The 18,874-nt window shown below is 33.6% G+C and overlaps 1 protein-coding gene across 1 annotated transcript; it reads right to left on the bottom strand.

Annotated features, from left to right (window-relative positions):
* Window positions 1-858: 858 nt before the first annotated feature.
* On the bottom strand, window positions 859-13,588 carry LOC111990216 (RCC1 domain-containing protein RUG3, mitochondrial). The gene is made up of 4 exons (XM_065766068.1): window positions 13,481-13,588; window positions 2,394-2,544; window positions 2,142-2,297; window positions 859-1,476 (listed from the first exon to the last, which is right to left on the bottom strand). Exons 1-4 carry the CDS (start codon window positions 13,586-13,588, stop codon window positions 1,283-1,285), a joined length of 609 nt encoding a protein of 202 aa, XP_065622140.1. The 3' UTR covers window positions 859-1,282.
* Between the last annotated feature and the right edge of the window lie 5,286 nt (window positions 13,589-18,874).

Raw genomic sequence — 18,874 nt, forward strand, 5'->3', positions numbered from 1 at the left:
ATTTCCATAAGATTAGTGGGGAAAGCTTTGCACATAATTTCATATGAATGCCTTGCGAGATACATTAGGGCCTTGTATGTTTTAAGGCAATTGAGCATGTCTTTTGGGTCTTCAAAGACTTTGAACTATAGCATCTTAATTTTGGAAAGTAAAGGACAACCCAAGATCTTTGGTGTGAAGAGCAACCCACAAATACTTACAACAAGAAAGGAGGATAAGTACCTGAAGGTCCATCATGGAGTGGCAATGAGAGGAGTTTCCAATGCTTGTGATAGCAAAAATTTATGAGAGAGATCTTATTAACACAACTAGTCATGATTGTCCATACTAGTGTACACGGTGTGGCACAGTGCAATTTTGGGCCAATTTTGCCACCAAACGCAGTGTACAGTCTCTTTAAATCCCTCACTACACCGCCCATGAATAGGATTAGTGATTAAATTAATTCGGTGTAGTTTTAACAATGCAATGGGGTCAGTTAAATAGATATTTTACACACATACACACGAAGTAATAGGATATAGGTGTAGTGGGTCAGGTTTTTTTGTGCACCCCTAGCTCATACTTGTTGGTTGAATAGATCACTCTGGTATTTAGTTTGAAATTCAAATCGTAATACCTCCATTTCATTCCATTCCATTATAAAAGACATTACCTTAATTTCATTCTATTCCATTATTGAATACCTCCATTCCATTATGGAAGGCATTACCCTGATTCCATTCCATTCAATTATTGAAGACATTACCTTTTTTTGCTGAAATTGAAGACATTACCTTGATAATAGTGGCAATCTCCAAAAATTGAAGACATCACCTTTTTTTTTTTTTTTTTTTGACTTGCCATTGAAAGTTGAAGTTGACCATAACAAATACATCCAATTCCGGTTAACCTTGAAAAATACCCAAGGAGAAACCCCATAACAAAAACACCATATGCAAAGATAATGCCACAAAATATTTGGCAATAACATTAGATTTCTAATGTTTGCATCTCTTGTGTGTCAGTTGCAGCATAATTCTGAGACAGATGAGTTTCCATATCCTGAGATGCAGCTCAACATACAATTAGTAGGAGATGCAACCTCTTGCATTACGAAACCAATATCCACCTCAACTGGTCACTGTATTTCTCTCATTTGTAAAGCATTCTGAATTATCTCAACATTAGAAATCTACAAATACATTTCCACCCTTGCTTGCGCTCAGTTGCAAAAGGTTCTTTCCATATTTATTGAAACTTCATATTTTGAGAGGACCTCCCAGCCAAGAGACTATTGTTGTTAAGAAGCTGACTTCATAACCAAACACATGGCATGTGATGCACCTACAGCAACAGATAGCACATTGGGGGGTCCCAAGCCATCATCCTCCGTTAAAAACTTAACTTCGACAGGAGATGGTTGTACCTCTGGAAGCCCGGGAACTCCTAACTGAGAATCTTTGGCATTCCCCCACATGTACAACTTCCCTTTAGCTGTTCAAATAAACAATGAACCACTCTTATTCCAATATGGTACATAAATTAAAATAATGCAACGAAAATAACAGATATAAAATAGTTCAATCCAAAGTCAAAACAATGTGCAATGAGAAACTACAATTTTATGCCCAAGGTACTGTGGACTGCTCCAAACTTAACGACTGGGTTCGGTTCTTTCTGCGTGGGTGTGTCAGCTCCAAAAAAAAAACTTCTTATTCTACAACTTTTTTTTGCATTGCACATCAAGCATATTGCATGTCAAAAGATTCAGTTTTCAGATAGTTTTGTTATGTCTATTTGATGTCAAAATTTTAAGTAGAGAATAAAAGAGGAAATTTGATGGCAAGGAGACATCCATAGGAGAGACAAAATGTGTTTCCCCAAGGCCCGGTTTCATTTATAGTGATACATCCTACTTTTATTTCCTTGGATTCTTCTACATTTTAGAGAATTTTAGTGATTTGACTTAACTTGTTTTACCCAACTTTCAGGCCTGAGCTTATTCTTATTTCTCCTTTTTCTTTTTTCCTTATTTTTTGATGTGTTGTTTTTATACATTCCCTATGTACTTGGGATTGTGCACCTAGTGGCACCTTTTCATAAATTTTACACTCATCAAAAGAAAGAGAAGCTACCAAAGAAGCCAAGCCTCGCCTTACCAGTTACAGCTGCTGAAGATGAACCTCCACAAGCAATATAGACTACATGCTCATCAGATAAAGCCTCTATCACTACAGGTATTTTTTGATTTAGGATAGAAGAATGACCCAACTGACCATGTCTACCATAGCCCCAAGAAAGTACTTTACCATCATCTGAAATTATACAACATAAATCACTAATAATAGCAAGTAACGTATAAAAAAATAAACACTTTCTGCAACAATCACAAGATTAAGTAATCACTTTACCAGTTAATGCAAGGGAGTGATATCCACCACTGGCTACCTGAATGACACAAACATCTTCAAGGCTAGGAATTGGTTTGGGTTTCCAACCACCAACCTTATCACCTCTTCCAAGCTCATAGTTGGAGTTTGCTGTGAGAACAACCAAAAGATGCTACTTATTTGAATAATTTTTACTCATGAAAGTGAATATATAATTTCAGGCAGTCATTTTCATACACTCTCATTCTCTCTCCTATGAAGCAGCCATGGAAGATTAATTTTGTTACTTTGCAAAGTCATCCATCCAAGATTTATATTATCAGATCAACATGTGGAATCCAATTAAACTAAAAAAGGTAAGGTTCTAAAGGTCAAGTTATAATTAGTCCAGGGTCAAAACAGTTTTTTGTTTGATTTTTATATAATCAGTAATTTTTAGTTCTGTATTCAACAAAAGAACTGTAATTTCGACAATGCCAGTGAATTAGAGGTATTTTGGTGATTTACTTGAGTCTAGAATTATTTACTAGATTCTAAGTATCTTAGGTTTATTCTCTGTCAGTCCAAGTTATCATTTTAGTTTATTACCTAATCATGCTTTCAGTTTACTAGTCTTCTTAGGAGTATAAATGGAGACAATGCCCCGGGTAAAGATGGGTTCACAATTGCTTTCTTTCAAACTTGCTGATGTTATGAATTCCATGAAAAATTTATGCTTAAAAAATCTTAAATCCTACTTTCTTTTTCTGTGGCATTAATTCCTAAAAAAGTGGGAGCACTTGAATTGAAAGAAATTTGAGCAATTAGTCTTGTGGGCAGTGTCTATAAGATTTTGGCAAATGTGCTAGCAAACAGGTTAAAAGGTGTACTGGGCGAGATTGTGTCTAATATGTAGAACCCCTTCATTCAGGGGAGACAAATACTTGATTTATCCTTATAGCCAATGAGTAACAAGATAGTGTTTGTGGTCTTGTAGGTTGGGGATCTTATGTAAACTTGGTGTGGAAAAGGCTTATGACAATGTTAATTGGGCTGCTCAATTTACTTGCTACAACGGTGTGGTTTCGGGGAAACATGAAAACAATGGATATATTTTTGTATCTTTATAGTCAAATATTTCGTGCTAGTAACTACTAGTACACCCACAGGTTTTTTTCTCTAGTAATTGGAGGATAGTCGTTTGTGGTCTTGTAGGTTGGGGATCTTATGTAAACTTGGTGTGGAAAAGGCTTATGACAATGTTAATAGGGCTGCTCAATTTACTTGCTTCAACGGTGTGGTTTCGGGGAAATATGGAAACAATGGATATATTTTTGTATCTTTATAGCCAAATATTTCGTGCTAGTAACTACTAGTACACCCACAGGTTTTTTTCTCTAGTAGTTGGAGGTTACATCAAGGGATCCACTTTTCCCTTTAACATTTGTGGTTGTTATGGAAGCACTGAGTAGAACTACATGGTGACAGAATGATATATGTTAAAAAACACAGCTATAGACATGATTTCAATCCTTTGTGGTACCCCATGTCTGTGATTCAATCCCCACCTTCCCCTTCCCCACTATCTACCCATCAAAAGAAGTAGAAGAGAGAGAGAGAGAGAGAGGAAAAAAAAAAAAAAAACAAGTGTGTGTGTGTGTGTGTGTGTGTGTGTGTGTGTGTGTGTGCACGTGTGTGTGCGCTAGGTTACCTGCCTTTGTTGTTTCCTCACTTAAAAGCCACGGCACACTTCCTTTAAGTGTAAAAGTCGTGCCCTTTGAATTCCAATACCTTTATTTTCAATTTTTATTTTTTCAGTACGTTCTCACTCTTTAATTTTTTACATCATTCACTCTGGAACAATTATTGAAACTAATGCGTTTGTTCTTGGACCAATGCAAAAGATATTGGTTCATCAAGATTGGTAATGTTTATATCTTTGTTGATATCCGTCCTATTTATTTTGTTTGATATATGTTGACCGTTTCAAGTCATATATATATCAATTACGTGGTAAAAAGATTTAAACTTTGTTAGGGATTGATTTCCATTATGCATTCAATATATTTGAAAGAATGTTTATGAAAACGAGTGAGATATATGATTGGCAGTTGTGGGTATTATAAAAGGATATATTTGTTGTGTCGCATATAAACATGGTTCCCAGAAAATGATTCTCTGGATGTTAGACTAATCAATTATGAGAAAAATATAGACTCAGATTTAGAATGGCTTAGCCAATGGTGATGAAGATGATCGCAAGAGGTTGATGGAAAATAACATGCACAGCGGAAGAATTAAACGGATCTACTTCATATGCAATTGATAACATGTATTATATAAGTTTCAGAATATAAGATCAAGAGAGTGTACCTTGGTATAGTGAAATTCAAAACCGAAAATCGAAAGCACTTGGAAATACTTTTAATCTTCACTCCAATTCCACTTGATGCCCAAGAAGTGTGGTTTCTCAATCAGTTATGTGTGTATGTTCTAGAGAGAGTCAAAGAGTGCGTCTCTTCCTCTCATACAAACCATTTTATTCCACTTAAAATTCTGTATGTTTTTCTCTACATAACTGATTATCTAATTAGGCTAGCATTTTGGAATTTTCCAATTGGGCTTTACTGTGTGGCTTGGAATGGGACTAAAAGGGAACAAATAAGACTTTAGCTCCAATGGGCTTTGGGCTTCTCTGTCAACTCTTCACAAGTCCAAAGTTACCATTAATTATATTAAATACCACTATATAAATATAATTGAACTCTAGGCCTTATTAATAGATTATATCTCAAGACTTTATTATACATGCAACCCCTTTATAAAATATTCATAGTAATACAAAGTCATTAATGAAGACTGCCACTTTATAGATTGCTACATCTTAATCTTTGAGTATCCGGTTTAATCTTTTAAGTTATTCATCATATATTTATAAAATCCAATTTCATAAATATATAATTTAGTATTACTAAAGTGGTTAGGCCTAACTCTCTGAATAACAAACCCATTAAACTTATCTCAAGGGAATATTTTATATTTCCGTTAAGAGACTATGAATTCCATTTTTAGAATATATGTTCCATCAACACTAAATGTGGCTGCTCAACATACTGAGGTTTTGACCATTACTTTAGATCTCACTCTTGATATATCAAGGCAACCTACACTTCATGATCAGGTCCATTATTCTCTCAGGATTAAGAGTTCATGCAAATAGAAGTCGTGAGATTTATTATTCAATTGACAGTCGTTAGGAGAATAATAAATCTTACAGCGGTCCAGTTCAATATATCTTAACTCTTAAAATATATTAACTAAAAATCACCACTTCCATGATCAAGACAAATCATCTTAGTTAATATGTTGTAGTCATCGCAGACGAAACGCCCAATTTCATTACCGATTATGAACTAAATTATGAGTTTACAAAGAACTTGTAATTTATATCTTTTGTGACTTTTCACATAAATCACATACTATGCATCTCATAGACTATATGATAATGTCCGAATATTCATGTTACCATTATTTCATATGATAATAAAACAACTTTATTAATTACAATATTAAGTCATACATCATGTCATACATAATGTCATAAATAATATCATACATAGCATCATACAATAGGATTCAATGGCACTAATCCCAACAGAGGTACCCACTCAATTCCCTTCAAAACAACATTCAATTCCACAGCTCTTAATTCTTTTCTATATTTCAGTCTTATGCTGTCTCTATTCATTCCTTGAGAGTTTTCAGAATGGGGTCTCTAAACATGAATGCCAGACTATGGTTAAATCTTTTTTCTTAGCATTGGCCTTTAATTTTACCTTTTAAAAATTGCCTGCAAGATGTTTGGCAAATGCTTGACTATAAGATTTTTGTGACCTAAGGGCTTTAAAAGTGTTTATTTTTTGTTTTTTGTTTTTGTTTTTAAAGTTTCTCTCTAGAATCCTTTGGCTATTTTGTTATATTGAGCTCTGAGGTTTGAATTGATATTTTAAGAGATAAAGAAAACCTAATAAACTTCAATATGTTAGAGCTCCATTTAATTTAAATTGTCAACTCCCTCTTTAGTTATATTTTTGTGCTGTTAAGCATTTGTATGAGCAATTAGTCTATTGAGAATAACATGAGTCATTATTGGTAAACTTGAAACAAAACTTATGAGAGCATAATATCCATTAATTCGAAAATTTACATTTGTAATTTTAATATGGAATGTCCTCTTTTGACTTATTGTATCCATTTCAATAAGATTCGTATCTTATTTATTTTATTTATGTGAGCAGAATATCCATTGTATTATGTGGACAATTGATTTTGTAAAGTTGTGATTTACAACTATGTTATATGTTGGCATTATTCCATGACAAAAGGTGTTGTATTTGCTTTAATTTTGTTCCTTGTATTTTGTGGAATTTTATTGTATTGGGTTTAGTATTAAGTTAGTAAAAAATCGAGCATGAAATGAAGAATTAGTGCAATTTCGTGACTAACTTGCAAGAAAAGTATCCTATGAAAAGGGCATGTGAGAAGCACATGCTAGAAGCTGAAGAGTCATGCCAGGCTGTCGATTTCGCGAGTGTCTCGTGGGTAAGGCCTTCCTGTGAAGTATTCGCGAAATGTTCTGCCTGGAGAATTTTAAGAGTGACTTTTTTACCCTTCACCCATACTATATATACCCTCATTGCCTACAAATGTATGAGAGGTCATTCAGAGAGAAAAACCTTAAATAGGTTTTCTACAACACACACACCCATCTTTTAGAGAGAGAGAGCTACTCATCATTAGTGAAAAATCATTTTAGCCTCTTCTCCTTCCCTCTCCCATTGTCATACCTTAAGAGGAGATTTGTACCAAACACAACCCACACCTATTCAGAGTGTAGAAAGTATTTTGAAGCTTAAGAAGCTTTGAGAATTTGCCAAAAGAAGCCGGTGTGGCTTGGCGGATGCAATCGAGCGTATTGCGGGATTTGAAAAGCTAGAGAAGACATGACTCCGAGAAGTCTGTTGGTAACAGGAGTTTGGAGGGCTCAAGTACATTGGGTAGACTAGGCTTGGAGGGTCTTTTGTTATTCGTGTACTTCAATTTTATTCTCTAGTGGATCGATTTCAACTTGGAGAGTCGCAGAGAGGTTTTTTGCCGAGTTCTTCGGTTTCCTCTTCGATAACACGTCTTGGTGTTATCTTATGGTTGCATCTCTCTTCCCTTACTCTTGTGCTTTTACTTTTATTATTTGTTGTTCATGTTTATGCACTAGAGTAGTTATTGGTTTATTGCGCTTCATTTACTCTTGTTTCACACTTAGATAAGTTAGAGTAAATGCAATAGAGTTGTAATTAATTGGGGGTCTAAACAAGCTCTTGTGTTTTAGCACAAATCCGAGCTTTCAGACTTGATTCGAAAATTTAGGCTGCGTTTGTTTCAGTGTAAAATATTTTCCGAGTGTAAAATATTTTCAGGTGAAAATATTTTTGGGAAAAGAAAATATTTTCAAGTGTTTGGCTACATTATAAAAATTGTTTTAGAAAATGTTTTCAAGTGTTTAGTTGCATTCTGAAAATGCTATTTTCTATTAATTTCTCACATTTTCTCAGCCATTTTCTTAGCTTTCAAACAAATTTTATAATAGAAGATTTCAGTATATACAGTTAACAAAACAAAAATCCATTAGCTCCATTCATTCACAAGCTAAACTTGGTCAAATTGAGAAACAGGGAGAAAGAAAGAGTGAGAGATTGAGGGAAAGAGAGATAGATCGGGAAAGAGATGGAGATCGAGTCAATGAGATTGGTCTTCAGTAGCAGCGACGATTTTCAGCAACGACAACGAGATCGGTCTTAGTTGGGTCAAGAACGAGATCAGTCTTGGGTGGATCAGGTATTGTAGAGGGTGGGTTTGAGAGAAGTATTTTGTCGGCGTCGTGGGAGCGACAAATCGAAGATGTTGGAGGTGAGATGGGCATCGCCAGCGTGAGGGGGGACCTCAGACCGGCGTCTGCATGTAGGGTGGAGCTACGTCTCTCTCTCGTTGGTGTGTGGGGTGGAGCTATGAGCTCTCACCGTGGGTGGATCGATGGCGCTCATCAGACTGTGGGTGGAGCTTGAAATGGCATGAGGGAGAGGGTGGAGTTGCATTTGGTGTGAGGGACAGGGTGGAGCTGGGTCACAACTAAGCTTGGAGAGTACCAGTGATGTCTGTGAGGAGTGCATGTGAGAAGTTTTGAGAGAGTGTGTGAGAAGTGTAAATCATTTGAAGGTAAAATAAGAACGGAAATGGTTTTATGGGTGAGAAGGGTTATTTTACAATCAATGGGTAAAATAATTTCCGTTTGACCCAATTTTCTGTTGGTACCAAACACACAGCCTGGTGTAAAATAATTTCCTGAAATCCTTTTCAGGCAAAACAAACGCAACCTTACATTTGTCGAATTATAAAATAGAATGTCCTTTTTTGGCTTATTGTATCCATTTCAATGAATCTTCATATCTTATTTATTTTTTCTTGCTTTAGTTTTTACATAGCCAATAATATTGATTGGGACAATTGCAAAATCATTATGCATCATCCCTCCTCAAATAATAGAACCCCAATGGAAGAACTCAATAACCGATTATTAGTAGGATAATCACTACAGTTCATGTTGTTTGAACCCAAAACATACAGTAACATCAAACATTTCCAGGTCATGCAGCAACCTGGTTCGAAATGCTATTCTAAATGAGTAAAACAAACCATTGATATGGAATTGCTAGCACAAAACAAAGGTCATGCTTGAAAGAGTTTCAAGTTTCACAAATACAATGCCTATGATCCAATTACTACAGCATGTAATTGTAAAGGGTTTTCTTGCTTTAGAGACAATTACTAAATCTCCATGATTTAGTTACAACTGATACTAATTTGTTGTTTCTGTTCTTATTTTGTTGGTAGGTTGATTGAAGTGACACGTATACAAAATTTTCCAATTCATCACTTGAGTTAGCAACTATCCCTAGAAAATTGAGATCAAAGCACAATATATGAGAAAATCAGTGATATATTAAAGTCAAGGCATAATCAAAATTCAAATTAGCCTCTAATTGTAGTTTAATTTTGTGTTAAATAACCCATTTATAATACTCGGCAAGAAAGCTGGGATGACCTTCATTAATTATTACTATTATTCAATACTTCCATGTGTTAGCACAGATTACAAGCTAGTATACATTAATAGGTAAAACTGAGAGAAAATTCAATTAGATTTCAAATTCAAATTCAATTAGAGTCTAATTTTGTGTCACGTGTCTCATCTAAGTTTTTAAATTTTTGTGTCAAGTGAGTTAATTCAATATAAAAATTGAATTTCAATTAGAGTTTAATTTTACCCCAAGTGTCCCATCTAATCTAAGTTTTTTAATTTTTGTGTCAAGTAAGTTAATTCAACGTAGAAAACGAGGAGTCTAATGTAAATAAACCATAAAAATAAAAAAATAAAAATAAAAAAACCCTAATCATATATCTAACTCTATAAATAAAATTAGAGGAAAAGAGAATTTGAATGATTTTATATTTATGAGCCATTTTTTGTGTAACTAAAAATAATTTCAAATTTATAAGTTATTTATGTAATATACCATAATTATGTACTGTCCATTACTAATTGGATAATATATATATATATATATATATATATAAACCAAATGTTAGAGAAAATTCAATTAGAATCAAAATTGGATTTTGCTTTTGTTAGTTTTCCATAAACTAATGAGCATATTTTTTTTATACTGTTTCTATTCAGATATTTTTATATAAAAATCTTGAACCTAAAAAATTGTAATTGAGCTAAACTATTCTATGCACCCATCTCCATTCAATTTAGGAGATACTATTGGACCAACCTATTCTTTTTATTTTGTGTTGTATTTAGTAGAATTTCATGTACAATGATTGTGAATTAATATTATTTTGTATGGGAAAATCTTGAACCTAAAAGATTGTAATTGATCTAAACTATTCCATGCACCCATCTCCATTCAATTTAGGAGATACTATTGGACCAACCTATTCTTTTATTTTGTGTTGTATTTAGTACAATTTCATGTACAATGATTGTGAATTAATATTGTATACGTAGTATCCAATAGTGATTTTCTAAATTATATACATAATAGTAATGTAATGAGAAATTTAGTGTAATTGATATCATGAAAATTGCAAGGAAAAACAATTTTAGTACCTCTAAATGTCCTGGTTGAACTAATGTCCTATATATTTAATAACTCAAGCTAACATTAATAACACTGCTTCAATTTATCATTCCCGTGCATTTGCACGGGTTACATACTAATATATATTAATAGAAAAAGTTTAGAAAAAGTCTAATTAGAATTTGAAATTGGAGTCCAATTTTACGCCATATGTCTAAATTTATGTGGGATCACATCATAATTATCCTTCCAAATGTCTATTCTCATTCTATTGGTGTGCCTTTATGTTAGAACCCCTGTGTTTTTGTTTCTTAAAAAAAAAAAAATGAGTAATTGTCCCACATTGCTTAAGAGAGTGTGTTGTATGTAGTATAACTTGCCCCACACTCCCTTAAAAGTTATCATGGCTTTTGAGTGGAGTTGTGGTGTGCATTTATGTTAAAACCCTTTTCCCTCTCCCGTGTGTGTGTGTGTGTGTGTGTGTGTGTGTGTGTGTGTGTGTGTTTGTTTCTTAAAAAAAAAGAATGGGTAATTGTCCCACATTACTTAAGAGAGTATGTTGTGTGTAATATAACTTCCCTCACATTCCTTAAAAGTTACTATGGCTTTTGAGTGGAGTTATGGTGTGCTTTTGTATTAGAACTCCTTTCCCTCTCCCTTATGCGTGTGTGTGTGTGTGTTTGTTTCTAAAAAAAAAAAGAATGGGTAATTATCCTACGTTGTTTAAGAAAGTGTGTTGTGTGTTGTGTGTAGTATAACTTGCCCACCCTCCCTTAAAAGTTACCATGGCTTTTAAGTGAAATTGTGGTGTGCCTTGAGTTAGAACCCATTTCCCTCTCTCTTGTGTGTGTGTGTGTGTGTTTGTTTCTCAAAAAAAAAAAAAAGATTCTTCAATTGAAGTCCAATTTTGTGCCAAATGTTCTTAATTTTTTTTCTTCTTAATTTTAGTGCTAAACGTAGGGAACACACCATAAATATCCATCTAGGTGTCCAATATGAATAAATCACTTTTGGATTTATCTTAGAAGAGTAGATAAGGATAGTGAATAGTGACATTTATTCATCTACCTCATTCTTAACACAATTTTTATGAGTCTGATAACCTTGACGTTTAGGCTTCTACTTCTCCACACTTGATTGTCTTCTCAACTCCTTCTAAAGCCCCGATCAAGGGTTTGTTTGGGATCCGTTTATTTTGCTGAAACTGAAAACTTTTTGTTGAAAGTATTGTAGATAAATATAAAAGTTAGTTGAAATAGTAAAGTGGGACCCATGAATAGTACCAAAAATATAGTGGAACCCCTGAATAGTAGTAAAAATAAGCTAAATAGTAAAATAAGTTGGCAAAATTAATCATGCCAAACGAACACTAATCATTGGTTTCACTTTTTATAAACAAGTAGAAGCAAGGGTAGTTGTAGTGGTAGATTCATCCCAAATTTACTCCACTATTGAAGGAAAACTCAAAGGTCTCCAAAGATGAATGCACTTTGGGATCAGCTAGCCATCCAATTTGCCATGGCCAATTTTTCCCATTGCAAGTAGTTGTTCTTTAATCAAGATATTTCATTGTAGAGTATTTTATTGCATTCAACAGTCATGCAATCAAAGTCATGAACATAAATTTTCTTCAGTTTGTTTGTTTGATTAACGTCTTATGTCTTAGAAGTCGTCTGTTGATTAGTGGGATTATTTTATAGCCACACCATCTCTCTCTATCACTCTCGTCTGGAATAAACAACAAGCCTCATTAATTGTGAAAATATTCACTGTAATAAGGTTTTTTTTTGGGAGATTTTGATTGTTTGCAAAATTGTGGCATGCATTTAGTCATTTAGTTTTGGAGGAGATGTGAGAGTAGTGCTGTTAACACTTCAACGAAGAGCACCAAACAACAACGAAGCACATTAAAATTGAACAATTGACTAATTATTCCAAGTTGGCAAGATTGAAGAAAGTCCCCAAAATAGAAAAATATGTTTAGCACGTACTTTCACTACAAAAACAAGGGCTATAGGGGCGTTTCTAAAACATAGCTATAGGCCCTAAATTCGTGGCTATAGGCCGTTTGGTCCTATAGCCCGTATGAATTGCAAAATTAGAATATCAAGGAAGACAGCTTTAGCATCTGGTTTCTAGAAAATATCTCATTTTACCATCTCAAAAGTTAATTATCTATTATACCATATCATTTTACAATATACCCAATATCCCAACTTTATTTTACCATACAACACATTAAAATAATATATTTACACAATAAAATAATATAACCTAATACCAAATAAACCCAAACCCAATAAAATATTATTTTAAAATTATACCATCTTGCTACAGTAGCTTCTAAGAGCATTAGAGCATTCACATCCAGACGACCAAATGCCAAATGTATGACAGATTTAGCATTAAAGCCCCAAAACCCCAACACCCATATTTGTAAAAAGCAACTATTGCAAAAAAAATGTGCAATAGTGCTACAATGCAATTCTAAAGTAGAATTGCACTGTAGCTGAATTCTAAAAAAAAAAAAAAAAAAAACTAATAATTTATTCATTACTTTATCAATTCCTCTCTCTCTCTCTCTCTCTCTCACACCGGGTTTTTGTTTTTATTTGGGTTTTGGGATATATTATTTTATTGTGTAGAAATATTATTTTAATGTGTTGTATTGTAAAATAAAAGTTGAGATGCTGAAAGAATTGTAAAATGGTATGGTATAATTGATAAAGTAGTTTTTTTAGATAGTAAAATAGGATGTGATAAAATTTTAGGATGTGAATGCTCTTAGCATCCAATATTTTCAAACTATTCTATTTTACCATCTTAAAAACTATTTTATTTATTATACCATCTCAGTACTTTCCAATCCTCTACAACTTCTCTCTCTTACTCTCTGTCTCTCTCTCTCTCTCAACCACCCAAACCTACCCTGATCAACCCTCTACTGCCCCATTGCCCACCAAAATCCCACTTGTTAAAATCAACCCACACCACAACACGACCCGTAACCTCCACCACACAACCCACATAGCCCATAACCTCCACCACTCAACCAACCACACAGCCACCACTTGACCCATGACCTAAACTGCCATTGCAACCACCTGCTACCACCACCACCACCACCACGAACAAACCCAAAAAAAGCTACCAAAACTCAAACAAGCTACCACTAAATTAAACATTTAAACAAAAACCCATCAACCCATCGGGGAGGTTGAGAAGCCCATTATTAGAGGCAAGGTTGAGCAACCAATCATCGGAGGTAAGCTTAAACGCCTCCATCACAGGACCACGCGATTAAAACCCCATCAGAACGAAACCCATGCCGATCAAAACCCCATAAGAACCCACTCGATCTCCACCTAAAATCAAAACCCCATCGGAACCCACCCAAAATCAAAACCCACCTCACCAAGACCCACACGCCCCATGGCGAAATAGCCCAAGCAACTGCGATGGCAAGTCTTGAACAGGAGAGAGATGTGAGAGAGGGAGTGAGGACAAAGTGGGAGAAGAAGACAAAGTGGGAGAAGAAGACAAAGTGAAAGAGGGAGAGAGAATAAAGTAATAAAAAAATTATACAAGCCTGCTACAATGTCGTCATACATATAAGACAATACTGTAGCAGTATTGCAATTTTTTTTTTACAATTGCAAGTCCATAGAATGCATGTTTTTCTTATGATTTGATGCTAAAATTTAGCATATTTTCAGTTATACAAGACCTAATACTAATGCTCTAAATGTAGGATACTATTCTAGCTCAATTGTAAATTTTTTTACAATTGGCATGCTAGATCTACACTTTTGTGATTTGATGCTAAAATATAGCATTTTAGGAGTTTTATATGTGTGGATACTGATGCTTAGTATTGGTGGTGTTAAATTACTAAAATGTTATTTTTAGCACCACAAACTACAAAAGCTATGCTACATCAATGGAGCTATAAGTAAAATTTTGGCAAAAATACACTTTTGGTCCCTATATTTTGGGCCAATTCTCATTTTGGTTCCTAAATTTATTTTGCGCCTATCCCAGTCCTTGAAAATGGAAAATTATTTTTGTTTTGGTCCTTGTTGTCAACTCACTAACAGAAAAGTCTTACATGGCAAACAGAGTGCATAGGTGACATGTTAAATGTTGACATGGCTAATAAAATAATATTAAAACTACTACGTCAGCTTCCATGTCAACAACTAACTTAAAAAATTAATTAATTTTAATAAAGAAAAACATAATTAAAAACAAAAAAAAGTTTTGGAATTTAGATCTCGTGTGTGTTTGTATTTGTTTCTATTGAAGTGTGCGTTTGTGTTTGTATTTGTTTATTTTTCTTCTTTATTTTCAGATAAACACAAAAAAATAAAAATAATCACATATCTCTCTCTTGGTCCATGTGTTTGTTTGTATCTGTTTCTCTTTCTTCTGTGTGTTTCTTTTTCTTCTTTCTTGGTCCGTGTGTGTTTCTTTTTCTCCTCTTTTTCTTCTTTCTTTACGGATCCATAAGTTTTTTTTTTTCTTCTTTCTTGGTCTATGTGTTTTTCTTTTTCTTCTTTGTCCATGTGTTTGTGTTTATATCTATTTCTTTTTCTTCTTTCTTTACAAATCCATGAGTTTCATTTTCATTTTCCCTTCTCTCTTGGCTCTCTTTCATTTTCACATCTTTCTCTCTTTGTCCTTTATGGTTTGATTTGGGTTAGAGAGAGAGAAAGAGGGGTTAGATCAGTTGTAACACCCGCCTCACTTAAATTTAATTTAAATTCTTCTAGAGTGAAATTGATTAATTATTTAATTTATTTTGAAGGTGATATTATTTTATATTATGATATCTACAATGAAAATAAATAAAAGAAGATGTAAGGTGAGGGTTATTTTTGTGGATTATTCATAATTAACTTTTAGTCTCCTTATTAGTTAAGGAAAAAGATAAGATATTAAAACCTATTTGGATTAGGAGTTCAAGTGTTATTGGAATCCTTCTAGAGTTCTAGCCTATCTAAACATCCTTAATTTGAGTTTAATTAGGAATTAAAGTCTTGGAAACTTATTTAAGTTTTAGTGGGTCTTAGGCTCCGCTTGGGAGTTCATAAGGAAATGGAATGGAAAGGAATTGAATGGAATAGAATGCATTTAAGTAAGGGAAAGGAATGGAATGGAATTAAATAACCTTGACTGAATGTTTTAAAATAAAGAAATGGAAAGGAATCAAAATGAATGGAATATAAGTAATCCTGTTTGAAAGCAACATGGAGGGAATGAAATGAAATTATTTTATGATAAATTACTATTAGACCCCTATTTAAAAATAAAGGGTTGAATATATAGAGGTATTTTGGGAGTTTTAATAAAAAAAAAATCATTAAATCTAATTTCATTCCCTCTCATTCCTCCCAATTTCCGGAGAAATGAAAATTTGAGGTTTTAAGGGAATATAAAGGAATGAGTGTTCCCTCCTATCCATTCCATTCTCTTCCACTTAAACTCCCAAATAAATGAATGAACTTTCAATTCCCTCCATTAAAACTCCCAAACAAGAGAAGGAAATAATATTCTAAAATTATTCTTTTTATTCATTTCCATTCCATTTTCTCCTCCCAAGCGGAGCCTAAACTCCTGAACAAGAGAATGGACTTTCCATTCCCTCCATTAAAACTCCCAAACAAGAGAAGGGAAGAATATTCTAAAATTATTATTTTTATTCATTTCCATTCCATTCCATTCCCTCCTCCCAAGTGGAGCCTTAAACTCTAGCCCAAGTAGGAGTGTTATTCAAGAGTACTAATTGGAGTGGGATTGATCTTCCTAGACTGAATTGGAGTGTTATTTTAGAGGTATATATATACATACCGAATCTTTTTAAGTCAGCCACATGAAAGGAATTTTTCTTTTATTTATTTTCAAAGCAATGGCTTGCTATTTCCCTAATTGCTAAGCTTCAAGAGGACAAAACTGTAGAGGTAATCCTTTATATGTTAAACTTGATCATTCAGTCTATTATAGCATGTTAATATAGACAGATAATATACTTAATCGGCTAAGGTGGATGATTGTTAGGGAATATCATAATGGGTCCATGTCCTATAGAATTAATTCGATTGAATGGTACATTGAACTTTTCTTGGGTTTCTATATACATGTTTAGCATGTACTGAGGGATGTATCATATTGGTTACCTGTTGGATTTGCAAACCTTTGGTCTAACAAAGGTTGATATATATATTAGATTAAATTTCTAATAGTCAGTACATGCTATAGATTGCTATGTCATACAGGTAGAGATTTCTATGGATGCTATACATATATTTGGATCTTATAGAGGATTTCATGGTGGCGTTGAAGTGTTATATGAAATCTTAAAGAAAATATAAATTTGACACTTAACTAGACAATGGTTGTATTGATATTAACCTATTAGGACTTGATGAAAATCTTGGTGAACCGCTAGCATGCATATTCTCATTAGATGACATCCTTACGGGTGGTAATACCTCTATTAGCCTCAAAGACATAATAGTAGTAAGAAGAAGTAATATATTTTGGAGGATTGTAGAGATGTTTAAATTGAAGACTGGTAAATTATTAGGAAGGGTCCCTTACATCCTTATGGTATACGTCAAGGTGGATTAATTATATAATTGTGTTACTCCTTTACTTTTAGGTGTGAAGGAAGAGCTCATTTGATTTTGGATCTAGACTACGAGTATTAGCAACTAGAGGTAAGTGGATTTCAGGACATGATGTCTCTCAAGACGTGTATATTTATATATTTTTTTGGCAAAAAAAATATATTTATATATACATAATTGCAAAAGTGGAATTTTAAAAACTTATATCATTATCAATGCTTTATACATACCTAAATTTTATTATATCTTGTATATTACTTTGAAGCTGTGTAAGTTAAGAATAACTCAAAACTATATTTTTTATAAAGTATTTGTTATATGATATATAATTGGTATTGACAATATTGTAATATAGTAAGAATATTTTCAAACGGTCAGCTCTTTGCCAACATAGGGTTAAGTGTTGGTCTTCGGCCAATGTAGTGTTATTGTGGTATGGTGCAGTGTTATTGTTTGCTCTTTGGAGCCAATGTTATAGTTTGCTCTTTGGAGCCAGTGTTGCCCTTTTGAGGTTAGTGTTATTGTTCCCTATGGGAATCACCCACCGAGTATTAAGCAGCTTATGTCTTTGTTTGGCTAATGTTTAATGTTTTCCATGTCAAACTATTGTTTTATTGTTATTGATCTTTATAAATGGAAAATTTGTTTATTGTTATAGTAAATGTTTTCTTTCTGACAGTTTTATAGAATATATTATATTACTATTAAAACTATTTGTAAATGTTTTGTAAAGATTATATTTTTTCAATGATACTATTATTTTGTTTTGAAAGACATCCTCATGTTATGTAGTCTCTTATTGACCTTCTAGCTCACCCCCCTTTCTCCACCTTTCAGATTAGAGCAGTGGAATATCTTTTGGTGGTAGATCATTAGAGACATAGATTGAAGACTTTTGGAGCTATGTTATTTAATGGACTGTTTTAGTATATTTTCTTAGGATAGTGAGTTTGGCTTTTGTGGAACTCTTTGAGATGGTATTTGGAGACTTTGTTGTTAAAATTTTTGTTTTTATGGATTTCATAGGAAAGATTTTGATGGTTTGAAGTTTACTTATGGATATTTAATTACACTTTGTTCCATTATATTATTGTTGATTATTTATAAGACAAGTTGTGCATCTAAATCCTTGCTACGAGTTTGGGGTGTTACATCAGTGGTGGTGGAGGTGGTGGTTGCAAATCAGTAGTGGAGCTGAAGATTGGTAGTAAAGGTAATGGAGGGGCTCAGATTGGTGTTGGAGGTAGTCAAGGTGGAGGTGGAGAGTAGATCTAAAAAGTTAGATCAGTGATGGTGGGTAGATCTAGATTTTTTGGGTCCATTGGTGGGGTTCGAAGGTGGTGGATTTTCTAGGTCCATTGTTGTGTTTTCTTGCCAAGAAAATATTGTTATTGATCTGAGCTAAGTTTTGATGTTTGGTGTTTGGTGTTTGGTCGGTTGGGTCTAGTAGAGATGTTTTGGTATTTTGGTGATTGTTAGGTTTTGGTCTCAATTTGAAGATTGCTATGCATGTATTGCATGTTTGGTTTCTAAGAAAATATTGATTTTTTTAATTTTCTAGGCAACTAGTTATTTGAGGAAGAACATGAACAATTCTGGGGAAGTAAGGAAGAACATGAATAGTTATGGGAAGAACACAAAGAACATAAACAGACAAAAAAATAATAATAATAATGATGAAAAGAAAAAATAA

This window comes from Quercus suber, unplaced genomic scaffold, assembly GCF_002906115.3.
Source record: "Quercus suber isolate HL8 unplaced genomic scaffold, Cork oak 2.0 scaffold_678, whole genome shotgun sequence".
NCBI lineage: Eukaryota > Viridiplantae > Streptophyta > Magnoliopsida > Fagales > Fagaceae > Quercus > Quercus suber.